Source organism: Contarinia nasturtii, unplaced genomic scaffold (assembly GCF_009176525.2).
Source record: "Contarinia nasturtii isolate CC-2019 unplaced genomic scaffold, AAFC_CNas_1.1 Cnas_scaffold_4084, whole genome shotgun sequence".
Classification (NCBI taxonomy): Eukaryota; Metazoa; Arthropoda; class Insecta; order Diptera; family Cecidomyiidae; genus Contarinia; species Contarinia nasturtii.
The window spans coordinates 558,341-578,151 of NW_022201380.1; the positions used below are offsets into that span (position 1 = coordinate 558,341).

At 34.2% G+C, this 19,811-nt stretch overlaps 5 protein-coding genes and 1 long non-coding RNA gene across 7 annotated transcripts; 2 read left to right on the forward strand and 4 right to left on the reverse strand.

Moving 5' to 3' along the window:
* Positions 1-1,103: 1,103 nt before the first annotated feature.
* On the reverse strand, positions 1,104-2,033 carry LOC116350425. The gene is made up of 3 exons (XM_031782220.1): positions 1,874-2,033; positions 1,275-1,744; positions 1,104-1,201 (listed from the first exon to the last, which is right to left on the reverse strand). Exons 1-3 carry the CDS (start codon positions 1,922-1,924, stop codon positions 1,180-1,182), a joined length of 543 nt encoding a protein of 180 aa, XP_031638080.1. The 5' UTR covers positions 1,925-2,033; the 3' UTR covers positions 1,104-1,179.
* Positions 2,034-2,935: 902 nt separating this feature from the next.
* LOC116350426 lies at positions 2,936-4,037 on the reverse strand. The gene is made up of 4 exons (XR_004202023.1): positions 3,928-4,037; positions 3,746-3,850; positions 3,118-3,659; positions 2,936-3,052 (listed from the first exon to the last, which is right to left on the reverse strand). It is a non-coding gene; the product is annotated as an uncharacterized LOC116350426 (long non-coding RNA).
* A 2,502-nt stretch (positions 4,038-6,539) lies between these two features.
* On the forward strand, positions 6,540-7,833 carry LOC116350345. Its single transcript, XM_031782110.1, has 3 exons — positions 6,540-6,671; positions 6,739-7,356; positions 7,432-7,833. Exons 1-3 carry the CDS (start codon positions 6,621-6,623, stop codon positions 7,666-7,668), a joined length of 906 nt encoding a protein of 301 aa, XP_031637970.1. The 5' UTR covers positions 6,540-6,620; the 3' UTR covers positions 7,669-7,833.
* A 683-nt stretch (positions 7,834-8,516) lies between these two features.
* Positions 8,517-11,621, reverse strand: LOC116350387 (protein kinase C-binding protein 1-like). Of its 2 annotated transcripts, none has more exons than XM_031782174.1 (11): positions 11,518-11,621; positions 11,144-11,316; positions 11,017-11,074; positions 10,775-10,955; positions 10,590-10,669; positions 10,402-10,470; positions 10,297-10,332; positions 10,050-10,118; positions 9,900-9,983; positions 8,843-9,813; positions 8,517-8,762 (listed from the first exon to the last, which is right to left on the reverse strand). In XM_031782174.1, the coding sequence occupies exons 1-11, from the start codon at positions 11,530-11,532 to the stop codon at positions 8,696-8,698; spliced, it is 1,803 nt and encodes a 600-aa protein (XP_031638034.1). In that variant the 5' UTR covers positions 11,533-11,621; the 3' UTR covers positions 8,517-8,695. The 2 variants fall into 2 exon arrangements, with proteins under 2 accessions (XP_031638034.1, XP_031638033.1); XM_031782173.1 differs by having other exon boundaries at positions 10,590-10,672.
* Positions 11,622-12,519: 898 nt separating this feature from the next.
* On the reverse strand, positions 12,520-13,691 carry LOC116350423. Its single transcript, XM_031782216.1, has 2 exons — positions 13,042-13,691; positions 12,520-12,625 (listed from the first exon to the last, which is right to left on the reverse strand). The coding sequence occupies exons 1-2, from the start codon at positions 13,596-13,598 to the stop codon at positions 12,586-12,588; spliced, it is 597 nt and encodes a 198-aa protein (XP_031638076.1). The 5' UTR covers positions 13,599-13,691; the 3' UTR covers positions 12,520-12,585.
* Positions 13,692-15,402: 1,711 nt separating this feature from the next.
* On the forward strand, positions 15,403-18,444 carry LOC116350402. Its single transcript, XM_031782192.1, has 10 exons — positions 15,403-15,478; positions 15,738-15,925; positions 15,994-16,291; positions 16,385-16,500; positions 16,603-16,777; positions 16,836-17,105; positions 17,178-17,306; positions 17,368-17,490; positions 17,548-18,169; positions 18,291-18,444. The coding sequence occupies exons 1-10, from the start codon at positions 15,416-15,418 to the stop codon at positions 18,383-18,385; spliced, it is 2,079 nt and encodes a 692-aa protein (XP_031638052.1). The 5' UTR covers positions 15,403-15,415; the 3' UTR covers positions 18,386-18,444.
* Positions 18,445-19,811: the final 1,367 nt, after the last annotated feature.

Sequence of the window (19,811 nt, forward strand, 5' to 3'; positions counted from 1 at the left end):
AAAAACCAAATATACAAACAGACAGCGCAAAAGTAAAACAGCCTACTTACATGTGTTTCTTATGTAAGTAGGCTGTTTTACCTTTGCGCTGTCTGTTTGTATATTTGGTTTTTGCTCACATAAATTTGTATTCGTCTTTTTGCGGAATATTCTGTATGTTATTGTTTTCTTCTTAGGCCGTCACTTAATAAATGCATGCTGTGGATCACAGTGCGGAAAAGTTCAGCTTACGGATTTAAGACATTTTATTTGATGAGTACATCGCGATGTCATTCATCTGTGAACAAGAAGAGTCGCATATTCGAAATATATCCAAATTATTGATGTGTTAAGAAATCGATAAACATTGACCATATTCAATTATATTTGAAAACTTCTTGACTCCCCTTGACGTTTCAATCTGTTTGTGTTTGCAATTTTAGTTCAAAACTTGTTCACCGAAAAAATGAATTTCGTCATCAAAAATAAATCGGTTGCAAAAAGAAGTTTCATTCAGAAACACAATTCGTTCGATTAAGAAGTCTCTGCCAGAATTGAAAGGAGGTTTGAGTTGATATTTGGATGGATTTTTATTGCGAGTGGTTTTTAAATTTAAACATCGGCTTGACAAAGTTGACTTTAAAAAATATTAGATAATAATATCTTGTCACTCAATCAAAAAGAGTCAAATTAAAAACAAGAATCATGTTGGTTTCAGTAGGATGATATAATTATATTGGATTTTTTTTATTTTAGCTGCAGAAGTTCGCCCATATATTTTTGAGTTTTTGGCACTCCAAAAGTTGGCGGTTCTTTTTCAAGGAAAAAATCAATTCTTATAAGAAACAAATCGTTTGGTTGTGATACTCTCTGACTCTGTTGTGAGAAGCGACTCTGTCTGGAATATTTTTTGTGATGGCACATTGGCCTGTGCGAAGCAGCCGGTTGGTAGCCAATATGAGCACTGATTAAAAAATTGATTAGATGTCTGGTGACTCTGGTCCTACCGAACAATGAACAAAATATCTATTTCAACATTAATAAACGAATTCCACAAGCACATCATTAAAGAAGTTCGATTTTAATAGTCATTTTTCATAAATTTATTTCAAAATTTTCGATTTGCAAGCATAAATCTATAAAAGTAAGTATCATCAGGTAGAAAAAGGTAATCTCGATTCTATTCCTCTCCCCATGTCATCAATGTTCCATTAAAAGAGCTCTAAAACGAAAGAAAAATGCATCGAAATAATTTAAAATCGTCATTCGATTGAACAATTTGAATGAAAGCATACTGTTGTTTTGCGTAGCATTCCTGTGTGCAATAAATTACAACGTCATGTATTGCGCCACACGTTTGACAATGATGTGTCGCTTTCTTCCTTTCCAGTTCGATATTTTCTGCTTTCAACTTGGAAATGCTCTCAAGCAACATCACGTTTGTTTTTTGTAAATCGACTATCGATTGATCCAGCGTGTTGATTACTTCCTTCAATTCAACGTTGTCTTGCTCGATTTCGGTGTTCTTTGCGATGGCTTTGTTTAAAGCTTGTTTTGTATCAATAAATAGTTGTTTGTAATTGGTTTTGTCTTGAGCCAAAGTGGACACCGTCATGGAGTTGTTGTGTGAAACAAGAGCCGTTTTGTTTTCAGTCACACTATCACTTTGGGTTTTGGTGATATTTTCTGTGCCATCACTGGTTCTGTTCCGTTGGTTATGCGTTGATTGGTCCACTAAAGAGACTTGCTGATTTGTAAACGTTGTCTTTAGAGAAACAATGAAATACAAGACATTCAAACATTGATTTTTGCCACATGAAACTTTTATTGCGCGCCAAATAAAACGTCAAAACATTTTGGACCATAATATTATGGGAAACAAATTAAAACTTACCAAAACATCAGCCAATCGATTGATTGCATTTGTCAATTGCTCTTTATCCATGCTTCACGACACAAAATTTAACGAATTAAAGGGAATTTTTTTTTTATTGTTCGCTATATTCCCAGGAAGGTACCAATGAATGTGGTAAAAATATTGAGCCACTGTACAACCATCAGATGTGAGGTTAGATGAACTACAGCTGTCAAAGACAACGTTCACAGACACACATATATTTCATTGGCACATACATTTCAAAGCATAAACATTGCTCGTTCAATTAGCAGCATTCGATGCAGCATTTTTCAATAGCTTTGGCGGTTGGATTCAAAATCTTTGGCAATTTGATTGCCTGCATTTTTCAAAATTTTTGAAATTGCACAGTCAATTCTTTTACAATGAAAATACTTGGGTAGAAATTTCAGTCTGCACTTCCTCATAGTTTCATTGCAACCGCAATAGGAATGTTAATTCAGTCATACTATCAATTGATATTATACTGACTGAGAGCGATACGATAGGCGATACGCTGAAGAAAATAACTCTTGAAAAAAAAAAATCAAATTACCTTTCTAATGCCACCTTTGTAATTGGACGTACATCTTTAAATGTTCATTTTCGCGACTCTACATTATCTGGAATAAAATAATTAAATAAATAAAACATAACGAGTTCGTCAAATGTAAATTGTTTAAAGTTTAATGAAATTCAGAAATAAAAGTCTTGTGTAGCAGTAATCGTTTAATAATAAATCGTTTAATAAACGTTCTTCACTTATCTGGGACCATTAATCTTTTATTATGTGAAAATGAAAAAAAATATTTAATATAAAATTCGAGTTATTATTTGTTTTTCTTTCAAACTTTACAAGATCAAATATTTTATCGTTGGTAATATGAACATACCAAAAAAATACTAAGCGATTGTATTAATATTATTGGCATGACAAATAAGGAAGGTGCCAACGAAGGAAGGTGCCACCTGTGAACGTGATCGTCTCTCAATATGTGGAAGTTGAAACTTATGTTCCATTCATCTCTGTATTTGTCCAAAATGTTATCCCAAAAATTCATTCGATCGAAGTATAAATCGGTTTCTGCAAAAATTCCATCGTTTCTGATGTCAGAGTAATTCAAATGAGTTGAGTTTGGCATTTTAAGCACGATTGGACCTTTATTCGGCATTGGATTCCTGTTTATAGAGCAAAATGGTCAATGGTTAGTTTGCAAGAGTTTTAAATTTAAAATCTAAGTTACCCAAACTTTACAAAATCAGCATAAAACTTGGCAGTATTTTCAATAATTTGGCGCGGAACCAAGTTTTTGTTGAGGAATTTATAGTCGTCGTCGGGAAAAATGTTCCCAATCGGTCGCTGAAACAAATAATTCAACACATCTACGTGCATTGAAAACTTTATCGGAAGATTTGCAACTTTTGTGTATTTGTTGCTGTAGCTAAAATCAGTGTCAACAGAAATACTGAAATATTTGGACAATTCGTTTAAATTTGAATCGAGAACAAAATTCTTCAAATAAAAATGTTTAATTACTGTCTGTAAAATGTGCGTCCGGTTGATTTTGCCGCCGCCGAAAAAAAAGTCTCGGATTCTATTCGAAATATTTTTGTAAACCTAAAAATCAAATAGATTTGATCATATGGTGAGATTGAAATGACTGAAACAAACAACTGAATTGAAATCCATGCGTGCTCTTAAAATTGGAAGTTCAAAGTCGAAAACTTCATCAATGCGTTTCATAGACTCGGGTTCCATTACACGTGGATCAATAAAACTATGTTCCTAAAACCGGTTTGAAAAATACAGATTCCACTATAATTTTTGTTTTGTAATAGACCAATGGGAAATCAAAATCAAACGAATAATACCCTAGGGTGAAACAGTGTATAACGTGTCAATGTTACTTTCGTAATTTTCATTTGTCAAAATGTCCAAAGTTGATTTAGTTAAAAATGAATCGATTGCATCTTCACCTACATAAAATACGATGCGAATGTTTTATTATTTGATAATTTTCCCAGTCAAGTGAAGAAATATTCATATAACCTACGTTCAATAAACAAATTCCAAATGGAACTGAATTGAATACGACCATTATCTAATATTTTAAGCTGTGGATGAAGCCCAGTCACCAAAAATTCCCCGTTTATTTGATTCAAGAATTCGACAAGATCATCTTTATTTGAAGCCGAATAATTCAAGCTCTTCGCTGAATATAAAATAATTCGAGTCATTTGAATTTGTAAGAATTTCATAAAATTTTGTTAAAATTACCAAATCCATATAACATATTCGTATAATAATCATTGTTTGCTGGTAAAAGTGGATTGAGGAGGGCTCCATTTAACATCAAACCTCTTTGAAATAAATTCTTTGATTGTGACGATAAAATGTGAAAATTTGCACATATCGACCCTATTATACGAAAGGTTAATGATAATTTCCAAATGATCGTTTTTAAATGAAATGAAAAAGTTTACCGGAAGAGTGTCCACTAGGGTGTTTCCACATGGAAAATATCAAAAAGTGGCTAGCATCATTTTGAAGAGCGTAAAATTCTGTATAAGATCATTTGATTTTCGATGCTGATTGGTCGCCGATGTCACTTCCTGGACTAAAAAACACATTTGTGAATTGATTTCATGTCGCATTCACGCCAGAATCTGTAATTAATGAAATTTTAAGATTGAACAAAATTAAAAACATGAAAAATAATTTTAATATCAATATTATTGCTTAAATATTTAAAAAGTAACACAAAAACTAACAATTTTACCACAATAAACCAAAACAATGCAAAATTGCCAATTCATCAAATTGTCGCCACCAAATTGTCCAATATTCTCATTCACCCATCTCAGGACCTGTCTTTGATCTTTCATTGCCACATTACCCGAATACTCTGGCAAATTCAAAGACATTAAACGTTACCTGAAACAATCAATTTAATTTGGGAAATCTAAAAAAAAATGTGTTCTTTTCGATTCGAAACATACAACTATGACGTCGTTATCTATTAAAAAGTCCGGCAACATGTATCGCGGTGTACCATAGACAAATGATCCACCATAAATATAAATTAACACCGATAGTTTTGCACTTGAATTCAATCGCACGCAATTCAATGGAACGAAAACGTTTAAAAACAAGCAATTTTCTGATCCAACTGTTAACCCTTTCTTATTTTGAAGACAATCTTCTTTATATTCAAATGCGTCAAGTGCTCCTGTCCATGGATCGTTTTTAACTGGAGCCCGAAATAAATCTCAAACCATTTAAATAAAAAATTCTCCAAACAAGCAGTTGATGACCGTGATTATCTTAGTTTGAATCGAAGGTCATTGATCGGTGGCTTTGCGAATGGAATGCCTCGAAATGATTAATACAAATTATTCTCGAACAAAGTGTAATTCTTTTTGCCACGAACAAATCCGCTCTCCAATTTGATCGTACAATATTCTACGTCGTTCACATTTTTTGCTGTCACCAATGACATAAAACCCACAATAATGCACAACAAATTGATTAAGCTCAACATATTTGAATGAAATTTGTGTGTGACACTGGCACTTGGATTAAACACAACTCTTTTCTGTATTAGCGCACGCAACGAATTCATCACACGATAGGTTATTTCAGTTTTGAACAAATTTTGGGCTGCTTTACAAAATTTATATAGTTTTGATCTTGTGTCTGAATCTTGATCTCTACTCTAATTATCTCCTTTTATTCCATAAAAATTTGATGTTAATATAGAACAGATAAATATTTTACTTTGGTTTGTAATGTCTTTGAATGCATTGAATTTCGTGGCAACAGTACAATTCGCTTATCCCGGCAATTGGGCAATCACTATGACTTGATTTGGTTCAATTTTTCCCTCTTTTGTGTTCAAAGCTATTCTACGTTGGCAGTAAAAATAAGAGTTCGAAAGAAACTTATTTTATATTACTTCTACGCAACAAGGTAGTTTTTATGACAATATCATCTGTGCTCAAGTCGTTTTTGTATACTTTGTTAAAAATATTATGTGTTATACTAAATGCCTATAACGATTAAAGATTTACTTAAAATATTTGCATAATCATGTCATTTATCCTCCAAAACACAGGTATTTTCTACCGTGTTTTAACGAATAAAAATATATTAATTTTGCAAGAAACACAATCCAAAGAGATTACGATAAAATTTGGAAAGGAAAAATTATTATTATTATTATTTTTCTAATTAAAATTTTCCACGTATAATTTTCGGTTAGTTATCGAACGTTAAGTATAAATTCCAATTGATAAGTAGCAAAATTTAATTCGCTTTGAGCCTTTGACGTCATTGGAGACAAAAACACATGCGTTTGAAATATGCTTATGCGGTGGTGGAATTTAGAATTCGGTGGGATCCGATATTTCAACATATGTTCATAAACGATCGTTAAAAAAACAGAAAAATAAACTAAAGCCAAAAAGAAAAAAAATAAATTGTTACTGTTTCTCGAAAAACAGAAACACACCGAATGTTTCTTCGGTTATTCAGAGTATCTATTAAGATCGAAGTAATAGAGGTGTTTTTAAAATGAATAATAATGCGCGTTATAACACCAAATATTTCGTATGAAGATCGATTAGAGAAACAATACGTTTGCATACGTGTAATATCTTGGTTGAAATAAGGTATAAAAACGGTAAACAGGTTGTCTTGAAATCATTACAAAGTCGAACAACTTGTATCGTTCAAGTGAGGTGAATAATGAAGCTGTTTATATTTCTGTCGTTTTTAGCTGTTCTAGTGCTGGTTCAGGTATGAATTAACTGCAAAATACTGATCCCAAAAGAAAAGATAAAAAATATTTCTTCTGTTCATTAAGGCCGTTCCAAATGGAAAAGAGATAGAAATAACATTTAGCGATTTGGTGAAGAAAGTCTATGAAAAAACAAAAGGTTACGACAATGAATATCCATACGTTAATAATATAAATGGACGATTAGGTTTCGTGGTTAGTATTACTAATGACACTAGTGCTCTGCGTGAGAAATTCCAAATTCATCCCGATGAATTTACAACCGCAAAAAATGCCCAATACCTGAAGTCGAAAGTACCGGCAGGCTTGGTAATGTATGAACAACCAGCTTCAAAATTGTTGTACGACACAATCGCTCTAATCGATAAGACTCGGAAGGTCGAAATGAAAAAATTGTATGAGGAAATTTCGGCAGAACTATCAGTCCAATCGCCGGATAAAAATGATAAAGAATTCACCAATGGATATAATATATTTTCGAAAAATAGCCGTAGCAAAACACAAGCAGAACGCATTTATTCGAAAATGTCCGCAATGATTGGTGCAAACGCAGCAATATCGCATAGATTTACGACCAAAATTAACGAATTTGAACAATTAGATAAGGAAACTAAAGAAGTACTCGAAAATGCTAGGTCAAAGTGTGAAAGCATGGCTCTAACAGGCGAACGTTCTTACGCAATGGTACGAATTAATTTGATTAACATTTAAAATTTTGCCGGAAAAAATGATTAAATTTTCAATTTTCTTCGAATCAAGGATGCAATCGAATATGTAAGTACATTGAATTCGAATCAACAGAAATTGCTTTTATTACTTAAGCAAGTGAGAGATATTCTAAGGGAATATAATCAAAAACGCTTGCTTTGGGCGGAGTTCCTAATCGGAATTACACCAGAGATTGGCGGCAAGAGGCAACCAGTAGAGCCATCAAAGTCAACGGCTGAAAAGCTGGGATCGAAATTACATTTGGGAAAAGGAAAGGGAAAAAAATAAAAAAGCGCAGATTTCAAACCATCTGGTTCTTGAATCGTGTCAAATTAAAAACGTCGATAATTTGAAATTTAATGAGACGAAAACTTTATTGTTCAATAGAAAACAGATGTTTAAGACTTGAATTTTTTATTGATGATTAAAAGTTGTTATTTCAAGCGAGAAAAACGGATCTTTTATTTTAACCCAATTTAATTACGTTGTTTGTTGTACAAAAAATGTGGTCTATAGACTTATTTAAGATGATAGCTTTTGAATAAAGGAGACGAAAAGGGACCGAGAAGCAACAGACAGAGAATTTCAGAAATTTTCAGAATTTTGTCTCAGAATATTGAAGACCTAAAAAGGTACTCATGTCCGAAACCGAAAAAAAGTTTGTAGAAACTTTTTAGTAGGAAGGTAAATCAAATCCGTTCTGCGGTGAGGTCGGTAGGTGGTTTGAACACTTGGGCCCCTCGGTTAGAAGCTGCAAATTTTGCCTGAAAATGTTGCCCATCTATAATTCTCACCAAATATTTCTGCTTTGATGCCAGCAATATTTCATCCATTTCAGAGTGCAGCCAGCATAGTCTATAAATAACAGATACGGTGAGATCACGGCAGTCTAGGCTTAAAATTCCATATACACGTACTTTTATGAAGAAAAATGTACAAAAAGTGCTCTTGAAGTGCTCCAATGAATGATAAGCACAAAAAAAAACTTCTTTAAGCTGAGGAAAAACGTTTCAAAGTAAAAACCTACTACTAGGTAAAAACACACTCTTTTGAGTAACAGAAGAAATTTTAATATAAAAAATTCATAAATACAAGCAAGTATTAAAAAATGAATCTTCCTAATAAAAATGGCCATGAATTCTAAGTGAATTTTTGTACTAAACCTTAAGATATTTATCGATTAAATGAGTTTTCATATGTTTATGTAAATTGAAAAGTAAAATTGAATCAAAATTGTACTGTTTCTCGTTATTATCTTGAATAGTCAAAAGATGACAGAATGACTGATAAACGAAAGTCCATCGTCTGGATCATGTTACACATGTGTCTTGTCTTCAGTTTTGTCTTCATCTTCCTTTACGGTGTTCAACGTTGCATTTTCACTGAAATAGAAGAAAGAATAGAGAATGTATTGCCATTCAAAACCCATTTTGTTTGTCAAGTTCATTGGACAAAGGCTTACACGAATTTTTGGTGACATTCGTTGTTGCAATAAATGACGTAATCTTGTGCCTTTCCGCATCCGTGGCAATAACTTTTATCCTTACTGCCATTGGCACTTTTCAACCGTGCGATGGTTTCAATCAACTTGGCGTTTGCACTTTGTGTTTGGATGATCTTTTGTTGCAAGTCGTAAAATGTCTCCTTGTCTTCCGCAATTATTTTATCCAATCGTTGATTTGTTTCTTTCAACTGTTTTTTCAATTGGACGTTATCGTTGATCCATTTTTCTACCGCATCTTCGAGCGGTGAACTGTCCTTTGAGCGGTCATCTTTCGAATCATCGACGACTGGATCGGACCGATTGCTCTGAACGGAAGTTGTAACATCGTTGGCGTTTTTATCATTTGCATCTGTTGGATCATCGTTTGCAGTACCGCTTGCATTTTCTTCGTCTTCCGGCGTAATGTCAACGGTGATTACGGCTTTGTTGGTTTTTTCTTCACTTTTGGTGGTGTTAATGGTTTTTTGCTTGATTCCTGATTCAATCACCTCATCAATGATTTCCTGCTTGTCATTTGGTTCATTATCGAATCGCTGCTTTTTCTTGTTTGGTTCGTTGCCGTTTGATCGTTTTGATTGACGGCGCTTTGCGACCGACTGTAGCTTTGCGCAAGTATTCGTATCGAGTCGTTCCAATGATACAGAACATTGGGCGATTGCATTTGAAATCGATTCGTTTGGTTCTGATTTTGATTCATTCAAAATATCAACGTCTTCGTTTGAGTTATTTGGCGAACATTCTTCCATTGATTCATTGCTGTCGGGGGATAATTCCGAATTGGTCGAATGGTTTCCACGGCCTTCGGCCAAACTTGGTATCATATCGTTCAAGTAACGTTCATGCAATGCCGGATTGAACAACGTTTTGGTTTTGGCGATTACGAACGAACCGAATCTTTCACGAATATTTTCCATGTAATTGTACACTTCCTGGTGACGAAATTCAATAAAATCCATCAATCATCAACGTCGACTCTATTCATGGTAAGAATTAAAAGACGGAAATTGTTACTTACTTTGATTGCAGTATTGTAACCAGAGTGTGTAGCCCGTCGACCCGGATTATTTGCGGAATACAGGTAAATGTTGGTGGCCGGAACCTGTCGGAACAAAGAAAGATCGACTTGAAATATACTTGTACCAAAAATCATTCATTTTGTACCTACATCAGCGTAAGTGTGGTCGCCGAAGAAACGAACGTTGATCAATTGTCCGTCGATGGACATCAATTTGGCCTGGAAAGTGTGGAATGTTGTTAAAATTTGGAATTTTTGTAAAGAATTTTATTGAATTTATTTCAAAATTCCGACATAGGAAGTCAACGGCAAAATCAAGAGAGGAATTTTTTAATCCTCGTCAACAGCCCGGTGTTTTTTGACGAAAAGGTGTATTTAGCTTAAATAAAATACATACCGGCCAATAATTGAACCCCTTCATCTTCGCCCAAACCTGATAATAAAATTCAATAACATCGATCAATTCGAATTTAAGAAGTAAAAGGCAGAAATTGTTACTTACAAGCAAGTGCGGCTCCGAACATGCCATGGCAAACCATAAATGCGGATACTTGTTCGCCTTTTCGTAACACTAGTAAAATAAATATTCACATTAATTTAACAAATATCGAACTGAAAAATTAAAGAGGACGCCTTTTTCCTTAATTTCTTAAATGGACGTCTTTCTAATTAAATGTAAATAAGACAAACCTCGGCACACTTCTTGACACTTTCGATTTCATGTTCAACATATTCCATCAGCTCACGGACGGCCTTTGTACTTGCACTTTCTTCTAAACAATCAAATTAATCAAACGAATTTCAATCAGTTTTATCATGACATTCGAATTTTCAAACAAAAATCGGTAAAGAGATAAGAAAGGAATAAAAATTACCATTGTATGCAATTGTACAGTTGTGCTGAATCCACTGAATATCGGCCCGAAATTCGGCAAAATTTTTGTACGCTTCAATGTTGTGCTTGATCATTGTCACATTAATGGGATTGACAATGTCGTCAGAGTTCTTCCACGCACTGTTACCGCCACCCTTTTGCGTCGGCTTCAACGCGTGATACTGTTATGAAATGGACCTTTAATTCCAACAAACAGATTTCCCAATCAATTGTTACACTTACGAATTTGTTTGTAGCCACCCGATCCATGATTAGCGGCAACACCTTCACGTCATTTGGCCTGAGAAAATTGAATTGGAATATTTTTGTAGTAAAAAATTGTGTTGGCTGAAAAAATTATTTAGCTTACTTGTCGTCAGCAGCTTCCAATTCGTCGCATACTGGACATATCCAATCTTTGGAATCGACATTGTTTCGTTGGTTTTGTTCTAAACAACGCGAATGAAATGACCGCAAACACTTGGAGCAATTGTGTTCAGTAGTTTTTGTACAGCAGTCCCAACAATATGGATCATGATTTTTCTTAAATAATAAAGAATTCCATTTTTTAGTGAATATTATCCAGAAACTGGTCAGTTCAATTTTCAATATTATGTAAATTTCATTATGCAATCAATAAAAAAAACATCGTTTATCAAATGAAAATAGAAAGAAAATGTACTAAACCTCAAGTCGCAAGTCAGTGACAAAATTAAGAAAAAATCCAAATAAATATTTAATTACCTTTTTAGCATTCATGTTTTTTCAATTAATCGATGGTACGCGAGCTGCTTTCAAAGATTGCAAATGAGTTATTTTCCAATTGAATTATTTTGCTTCTGTTTTTTCCTTCGGAAAATGTTATTGCGTAATTACGTCTTAACACGTGCTTGCCAATACTTCGAATGACACATTTGCCCATTGGAAGAAGTTTTGCGCGCCATCAATGTACATGTCACAATGGTAGTCTAGATGAGTCCGTGCATGGGAGCGTTCAATGTTCAAGCCATTTTCATTCCACGGCGATTCGAATTGAAATCCGAAAAATTAAAAAAAAGTCAATGAATCAATATTTGTTCATGCTTTTTTCGAAAAATTCAATTTGGGACTACTTTTCAGAGCCATAATTTTATTTATTTTATTTTTTTTATTTTAATCCGACATAGTTTGGATCAGAACCAAAAACTTCGAACATAACCTTGGTGACTCACCAATTGTCACCATTCGATGAGAAAATCTTTGAGAATTATTCCAAGCAAAATACATTTTTTCAATCGATCTTTTCCGGCAAACAAAGTTAAAGCTAAACTTTGTTCAAGAAATTCTCAACTAAAAATCATGATTTGTTTCAAATTGAAAATGGTGCGTCGGATGATGTGACTTATTCAAAAAGAGTTTGATTTTATCGATGCATAAACAAGATAAAATAAAACAACAAAATAGATGCAATTTTGCTTTGTTTATTTAATTGCCATTTAGATATGAATGTGTAATACTTGTATTAGAATTTAGAAGATTTTCAATATTCGCAAATTTGTCACTTAGATCTGATGTTTGTCCAATCAAAAGACGGTTTGAATTAAATTACAAAAAAATAACTGAACATTGTTGAATGAAATGATTTAAATATGAAGTTCACATTAAAATCGAATCTGCAACTCGATAAAAACGTAGGTTCTTTTCAAAATGTAATTTCCACAATAGATTTTGAATAAATTTTTTTTAGAAAAAGTAAAAAAAAAAGCTGCTGCTTTTTGAGTTGAGGGTGTTCAGTTGCAAGTGTTGTGATTATATCCTCCGATTCATCACGTCTTACTTCTTATTTTTGAATGATTCAGTTTTGATGAGGTCACTGTAATAAAAATGATATTTTCGTCATTAAAAACCTTCCAACATCGAAAGAGTCTAGGGGGTAGACACGAATTATAAAACTTTGAATCATGTGAATCATTCAAATGTCAAATAAGCATCACTTTTGGTTTTACTAACATGATCGTTCAACAAATCCTAAATATTATCGTTGATTTTATTTGAAATTTACTAGAAAAACACGAAATAGATAAAAAAAATGAGTTAATACATTTAAAAAAACGTCAAGAAATCATTTTTTCGAAGACAAATAATTTTAATTTATCAATAAATATTTCTTTCATGACACATAAGTGACATTTCAAATGTCATCTAAACAATGTGAATCTGTTGAATCACAGTGAATCAAATGAATCATGTCTACCCCCTAGGAAAGAGTACTCAAATTTCCCAACATACATATATTTTTCTTGACATTCGTTGTTGCAGAAATGTATTTGAATGTGATCTTTGCCTTTGCCACAGCTGGAGCACCATTGTTTCTTCTTGGCATCTTCGATGGCCGAATCACATTCACGTTTCATTCGTTCCATTTTAGCCCTATAATGCAAAATTTCCCCCTTCAACTGGACAATTTCTTCGGCATGCTCAGCACGTAATTTAGCCAATTCGCGTTTGCATGCGTAATGCACCATGGGACCATTATTTAAGGGGATTAATTCAATCAAATTTTCGCGATACTTCGTTCTGATTTCCGAAATCGTTCTATCAATTACTTCGTTCATGCGAGCCTCGTAGTTTTTTACCAGCGGCATTTGTTCAGTCACGTCCTTTTGCATTCCAGTGATCCCTTCTGAGCGATTCAAAGTCAAGGTCGATAATGAAGTAGCAGAAGTCGCTTGATTTTTCAACGAAGCAATCCAGCTATCACCCGAAGAATTCATATTCAAGTTTTCCAGCACAACTCGGCACTCGAATCGTTTGTCAATCGACACTTTATCCGGAATTGCAGCCATGGCGATTGATATACAAATTTTTACTTAAATTTTGACGATTTTATGTCTAATTACGCCGTATTAGTAGACGTAATCAGATAGATTGACACGTTTCAGACGATTATGTCATGGAAAAATACAATTACGCTCTATAGAGCTCTATATATCCCTCTCTAAAAATCTATCCCTTCCCACGATCTAGCGGCATCAAACGATCTCACAATACTCACACAATAAGCATCCGTCTCTTTTTCCTTGTACTATCGTATCTCCGTGTACTTGTAGAGCGTGACTACGTTTCCAAGTAGATGATTGCGCTACAGAAGCTTTTTTACATTTGTATGCGTGCATATCGTTCTTTGTATTTGTGCTTGTTTCGATTGAACGACGAACACCGCTGTATTCATTTTTCACCATGTGTCAATCGTCTAGATTATCCTCTTCAACAAACAAAAAAGACACGGATTGTTTTTTACAGTGAAAAAATGAGAATAATTATGTTGAAGTATGAAGAATTCACAAAAAATAAAAGTGTTATTTCAATAAGCTCACAAAAAAGTCAATTTAGACAGTGAAACATAAGATGGAATTCACAGGCAACAAGTGAATGAGTTCAATTCCATAAAGATTGACACATTAGAATTGTACGAGCCAAAACACTTCCCTCCTATCATTCATCATTCGGCGTTCAACAAGAGAAGAAGTCAACTTGCCACTTTAGTGTGGAATAATTTACATTTAAAAAAAAATGAAAACAACACCATAAAGAGCCAGAAAAAGGTTTTTTATTAGAAAATTGCCTTTAAAAAATTAAAATCTTTGATCAAGCTAATTTGTGTAGATTGTTTTGTGTACAGTAAAGTTTTAAAACGTAATACCGCCAACGCTTATCGTATTGAGAGAAAGGTATGTGTTTATAAAAAAAATATTGTCAGGCCAAATTACTACTAGTGTGTGCTATTGATCATAGCTAAATTACAAAGTTGAATAAAGAGCAAAGAAAGAGTGAGACAAATAGTGCGAAAAACCTCTTTGTATGAGTTGTGCTATTGGATTCCTGCCTAAATATTCAACCGAATCCGATTGTTTTTCATTAAACTTCCGCCCATTTCAATAAACAACAACTCTTCGGTAGTGGATGTTTTTATTTACACATAAAAAACATACAAATTTGTGTGACTTTTAGTTTGATGTTAGTGAGTCATTTTTTGTTTACCGCATACTGATAAGGTGTGGTTGCATTAAAATCAAACAACAACAACACAGTATAATTCAAGTGACTTTGTGCGATCAAGATAAAGTAAATAAACGGTTGTTTGAAATGGTATCGCTTCAATAAGAGATAAAATTTGATCAAAATTGTATGAACTTTGTTACAGAGTCTCCGTCCGAAGCGATATTTGGTGTTTGAATTCAATATGAGTTCGATGAATCATCATAAAGTTTGTGTTTTTCATAAAATTTAAACCTTTTTCTTTTATCAATTTTCAGTCGTACTGTAGTCCGTCAATGAATTGTTTGATCGAATTTCACCAAAAATGAATTATAAAAAAGTAAATCCACATGAATTGAACGAACGAGTTCATAGCCGACTGGAATATTTCAACCAAAATCCACGCTCCAAGAAGGTATGCTTCTTCAATTTCGGTTTTTAATTCAGCAATTCCATAGGACCATGACCAAAATTCACCGTCATGGTACAATAATTGAATTGTCGCTTTTACATACTTGTACTACAAAATCCTTTTTTTTAAAAAACTGGGGGGTTTCGGCATTTTTTTATACAGACCATGGAGAGCATCACCGTTTTTGAGATGCAAAAGTTCATTATTTTCCAAATGGAACAAGAAAACGGTCATGTATTGTGCGAGGCTTTCACCGAAAATTTGAAATTGTTCAGCGTAAGCATACTGTTTATTAAAATCATTATTTCACAGCATGTATGTAGGTACTACCTAGGTAGCACCATATTGGGAAGCAAAGTTTTTGCTTTGTATGGGAACGAAGGAGTCGCCATTTGTATGAAGGCATGGAGCGAACAGTTTGTGGTTCTCATAGGAAGCAAGAGTTTTAGAGTCTTATTAGTGGATACTATTGATAGCCAACGAAAATCGGTCCAGTATAGGTTCCTCTTATATCATTTTTTTCCACTTTCAATAGGATTTGTTCGAACTGGAAAAGGAAAAGTATTACGGCCAAGTGGTACAACTACTGTGTGATGTGTTGATTTTACCCGATATTCTAAATGAAGAATTTTTGGAGCGAGTCACGACGTTCTGGTTGAATGAAATGGTCAATTTTTCGATGGCGATCAAAAAGCGCGTTTTCAATGCTCATTTCAAGAAATTGTGAGTAAACTTTTAAAATCGAACAAAAATATTCATCTTGTTGTGATTCGAACCCATTTCAATTTCAGCAAAGCAATTGCGCGTAACATCCCGAAACTCGGCTGTTTGGAATTGCAATCACAAGTTCTGAAAATTCTTTACGCTCACATGGACAACCCAAAGAAATTCATTCAAAAATTGTTTGGCGATGTCATTGACGAATCGCACTGGATTCTGAAGGAAATCAAATCGATCGAAAAGTACAACAATGATCAGAAGCATCGTTTGTTGAATCACGATCTTTTGAATTGCATCATTGGCAAAAATATTCGGTCAAACGAAATCCAGGCTTTGCACTTCGACGATAAAGCAGTCATTCCGTATTTGGTAATAAGAAATTAAAGATTTTTTTTTCTCTAAAAAAAAGCTAAAATATTCGGCAAAGAACTAAATAAGTTAAGAAATTTTTAACATTTTCAGCCGGATGATCCGTTCTCGGTTTGGGATCTTGATACAAAATCGGTTGAATTTGCTGTAACACAAGAACTTAAAGCCAAGATTGAAGCCCAGTCTCTACAGTCCTTAGAATTCAAAATGTAAATAAGTAAAAAATTGATTTATTCGACGTAGATTTGAATTAAACATTGTCTAATTGAAACCCTTTAAAAATAATAATAATTAATTTGGCATTATTTCAGCCTTCAAAAAACGCAAACGGTCGAGCAAGTCACATTCCATCTCCGCAAGGCGCTGAGTTGGATTTGTGACAAGAGCCTGAACCAAAAACACAATTTCGGAAAGGTGAAGAAGGTCGACATGACATTGACCCACCACGTTGATGCCCATCAACTGTATATTCTTTGTTCCGAAATGGTAGGTAAGACAAATTCTCTTGGTTATTCGGAATTCAACTGATTTCGAATCTTTGCAGTTTCCACAAATTCATGTGAGCGTCAATCTCGTGAAAGAAGACGAGCCCGAATTGGCCAATATCGATTGGGATGGAAAATCTAATCGAATTGTAATGTCGACACCTGATGAGGTGTATGATAAGATCGAGGCTAATCCGGAGAGGGGGCCGTGGTTTAAGGTGGTGACGGATGTTGAGATAGATGCTAATGTCGAGCCTATGGGATCAGATTTGAACACAGTGATCCTGACAAAGACAGAAAAGACGAAGAAGGATATAATGGAATTTTTTGTATGTTCTTTCACTTTTTGTTAATTGTTTAGAATTTCCGATGTTTTGTAACTCAATTTTCAAAAATTACAGGAACCATCATATTACGATCGGGTTAATCCGACAAAAAACTCAACCAAAGCTATTGATAAATGTATCAATAGTACAACGCCACCAGAGCCAATAGCTGAAAAAACCACCACTGATGACCGTCTTTCTGATGTGAGTCTTTGCATTCCTTTCTTTCCTTGAGAAATGTTGAATAGATTTTCCAAATTCTTAGAACAAAACTACCACCACCCAAAAAGATGTTAAAGAAGAAAAAGGAAACAAGGGTTCCAAGAAAACTCGAGGAACGAAACGGAAGCTGGATGAATTTCCAAAGCCAATTATTGTGATGCATGAGGTGAGGCTTTATTTAAATTCAATAAATTAAACTCGCTAATGGAGCGAATTCTTTCAGGACGTGATTATTGTGCCAATTGACGATGCAAATATTCAACGGCCACTCGTGAAGCCACCCGTGAAAAGAAAACCGATTGTAATCGATGAGGAACCGATTGATGTCGATAATTACGTGGCAACAAAACGGGAGACATGTTCGAGTCGAAAGACTCGGTCTGCTTTTGCAAAGAACAACATTAAGCCGACGGAACTGCTTTCTGCGCAAACAAAACGGATAGTCACACCAAAGTGTTCTCCCGTTCAAATTGACGAACTTTCAATTTCCGAATTTGGTCGCAAATTAACCGATACAACAAGCACACGAGAAACACGTTCCACATCGGCAAAGAAACGTGTCAATGTCACTGAATTGACGGATTTACAACAGACTAGACGCAAGAGTGTCCGGCTTCATACAAAAAATGTCGTACAATCGAAAGTGAAAGAAGAAAGTGATGGAAATGAGAGAGGAAAGTACAACAATCGTCGCAAATCTAATTTAGCGAGTTCAGTGCTGCCATCCAAGAGACATCGAACATATTCATCATCTGACAGTGATGAATTTATCGTGGAGACGAATGAACGGCAAAATATCGGAGAGCAATTTGATTCGCTGTTAATCGGTCCATGTTCGTTCAAGGGTAAAGATTAATTCCATTACTTAAGAATTGCTATCCATCTTTTGATAATTTAGCCATTACTCTCCATTACATGTTGATTAATTTACAATATTTCCATTTTCTCTTCTCACCATCCCTATAGGTAAAGTGGCGAAAGACGCAAAAGTTTTGGAACAAAAGTATTCAAAGGAGTTGAAGCAGAAGAAGCCGATTCTTTTCTCAGATGACAGCAGTTAAATATTTCTACTCGAAGGCGGGCCAATTTTAATTTTTATTGAGATTTTTTTAAAATTAAAAACAGTACAAACATGTTTAAAACAATATATACTAAGTTTTTTTTGTGGAAAATTGTAAAAAAAATATTCAAATATTTTCATTGCTCAAGAGATTTGTACGATTTCTGAATAAATCCAACAAACTTTCAAATTGCAAAGTATTTTGCGCGATTCAATTAAATAGTTTGTAGTAAATAATTGGTCGAAACATCTTTTGTAACAATGAAACTAGAATGTGTGATTGTTTTAATGTGTTTTTGTCTAAAAGTGCGTGCACAGCTGTTTGACGAACAGCTGTTTAATGCCGTTAAAGAAGGTATTTATAAAATGCCGCTTTTCTTACGGCCACTAGGACAAAATACACAACGAATAAACGAATTGGGTGGCTGTAGCGCATTTTCCAAAAAGTTCTTATAGTCGCTACATCCAAAATACATACCTAGATCTTGTGTTCATTTTTAAGAATGGTAAAGAATGACGAAATAAATAGTGCGAGCTAGTTCGGCCTTGTGCCCTCTTTTAAGCTTCCTCTGACATGGCAGCCAAAGCCATTGGCAACATCCGCTGTGGCCAAAATACATTTTTTAAAGCAGCTGTGAGGAAAGCTACTCAGATACAGGCTGCCTCAAGGATGAGTGTTTATTGTCACTCAAGCTAGTCATAAAAATTTGGTTGAAAACGTCCAAACCAAATGTCATAATAAATGTTTCATTCAGCTATTTTTATTGGAAAGCAAATCAATTTTTTGTGCATGCAAGTTGAATGAATCGTTTTGTTCTTCTTTGCATTTTGATTGTGCCTGGCTTCTACGTTGAAATTTCATGAATGTGAAGAGTAAATACCGGTCATTGGATGACATTTAGCAATATAAATGTTCGATTGATCAATTTTTGTTTAAAATTCAAAATTCAGAACAATACACTCTATACATGAGAACAATAGAACAGCACAGCACTTGGTATGAGCAGAGGAACGACAAAGAATGATTTGTCTTTGTAAAAAGGGTTCTCATCATTAAAACCCATTTTTGAAGGTTCTCACACATTCAAACTTGCGTTGTAATTTATATGCCGACACCAATGTTGTTCCTTTGTGTAAACATAAGCTGACATGCGATTAAAATACCACCAATTCTTAAATAGGTCGCTTTTTCGTAAGCAAAACATTGTTGGAGAGTGTTGACAGTTCAAAATTAATGTAATTTTAACATTCTTTCATTTGTATTGAGCCATTTTTGCCGAAAAATTGTACAGAAATTTTGAAAAACAATGAAACGGGGACGAGCTGATAAACCAAATGAAGGTAGCAGTGAAAAGCAACCCAAAAATGGTGATTCTCCATTGGTAATGAGCAAATGTGAGTGTTTTTTTTCTGGTATTTTTCTCCGA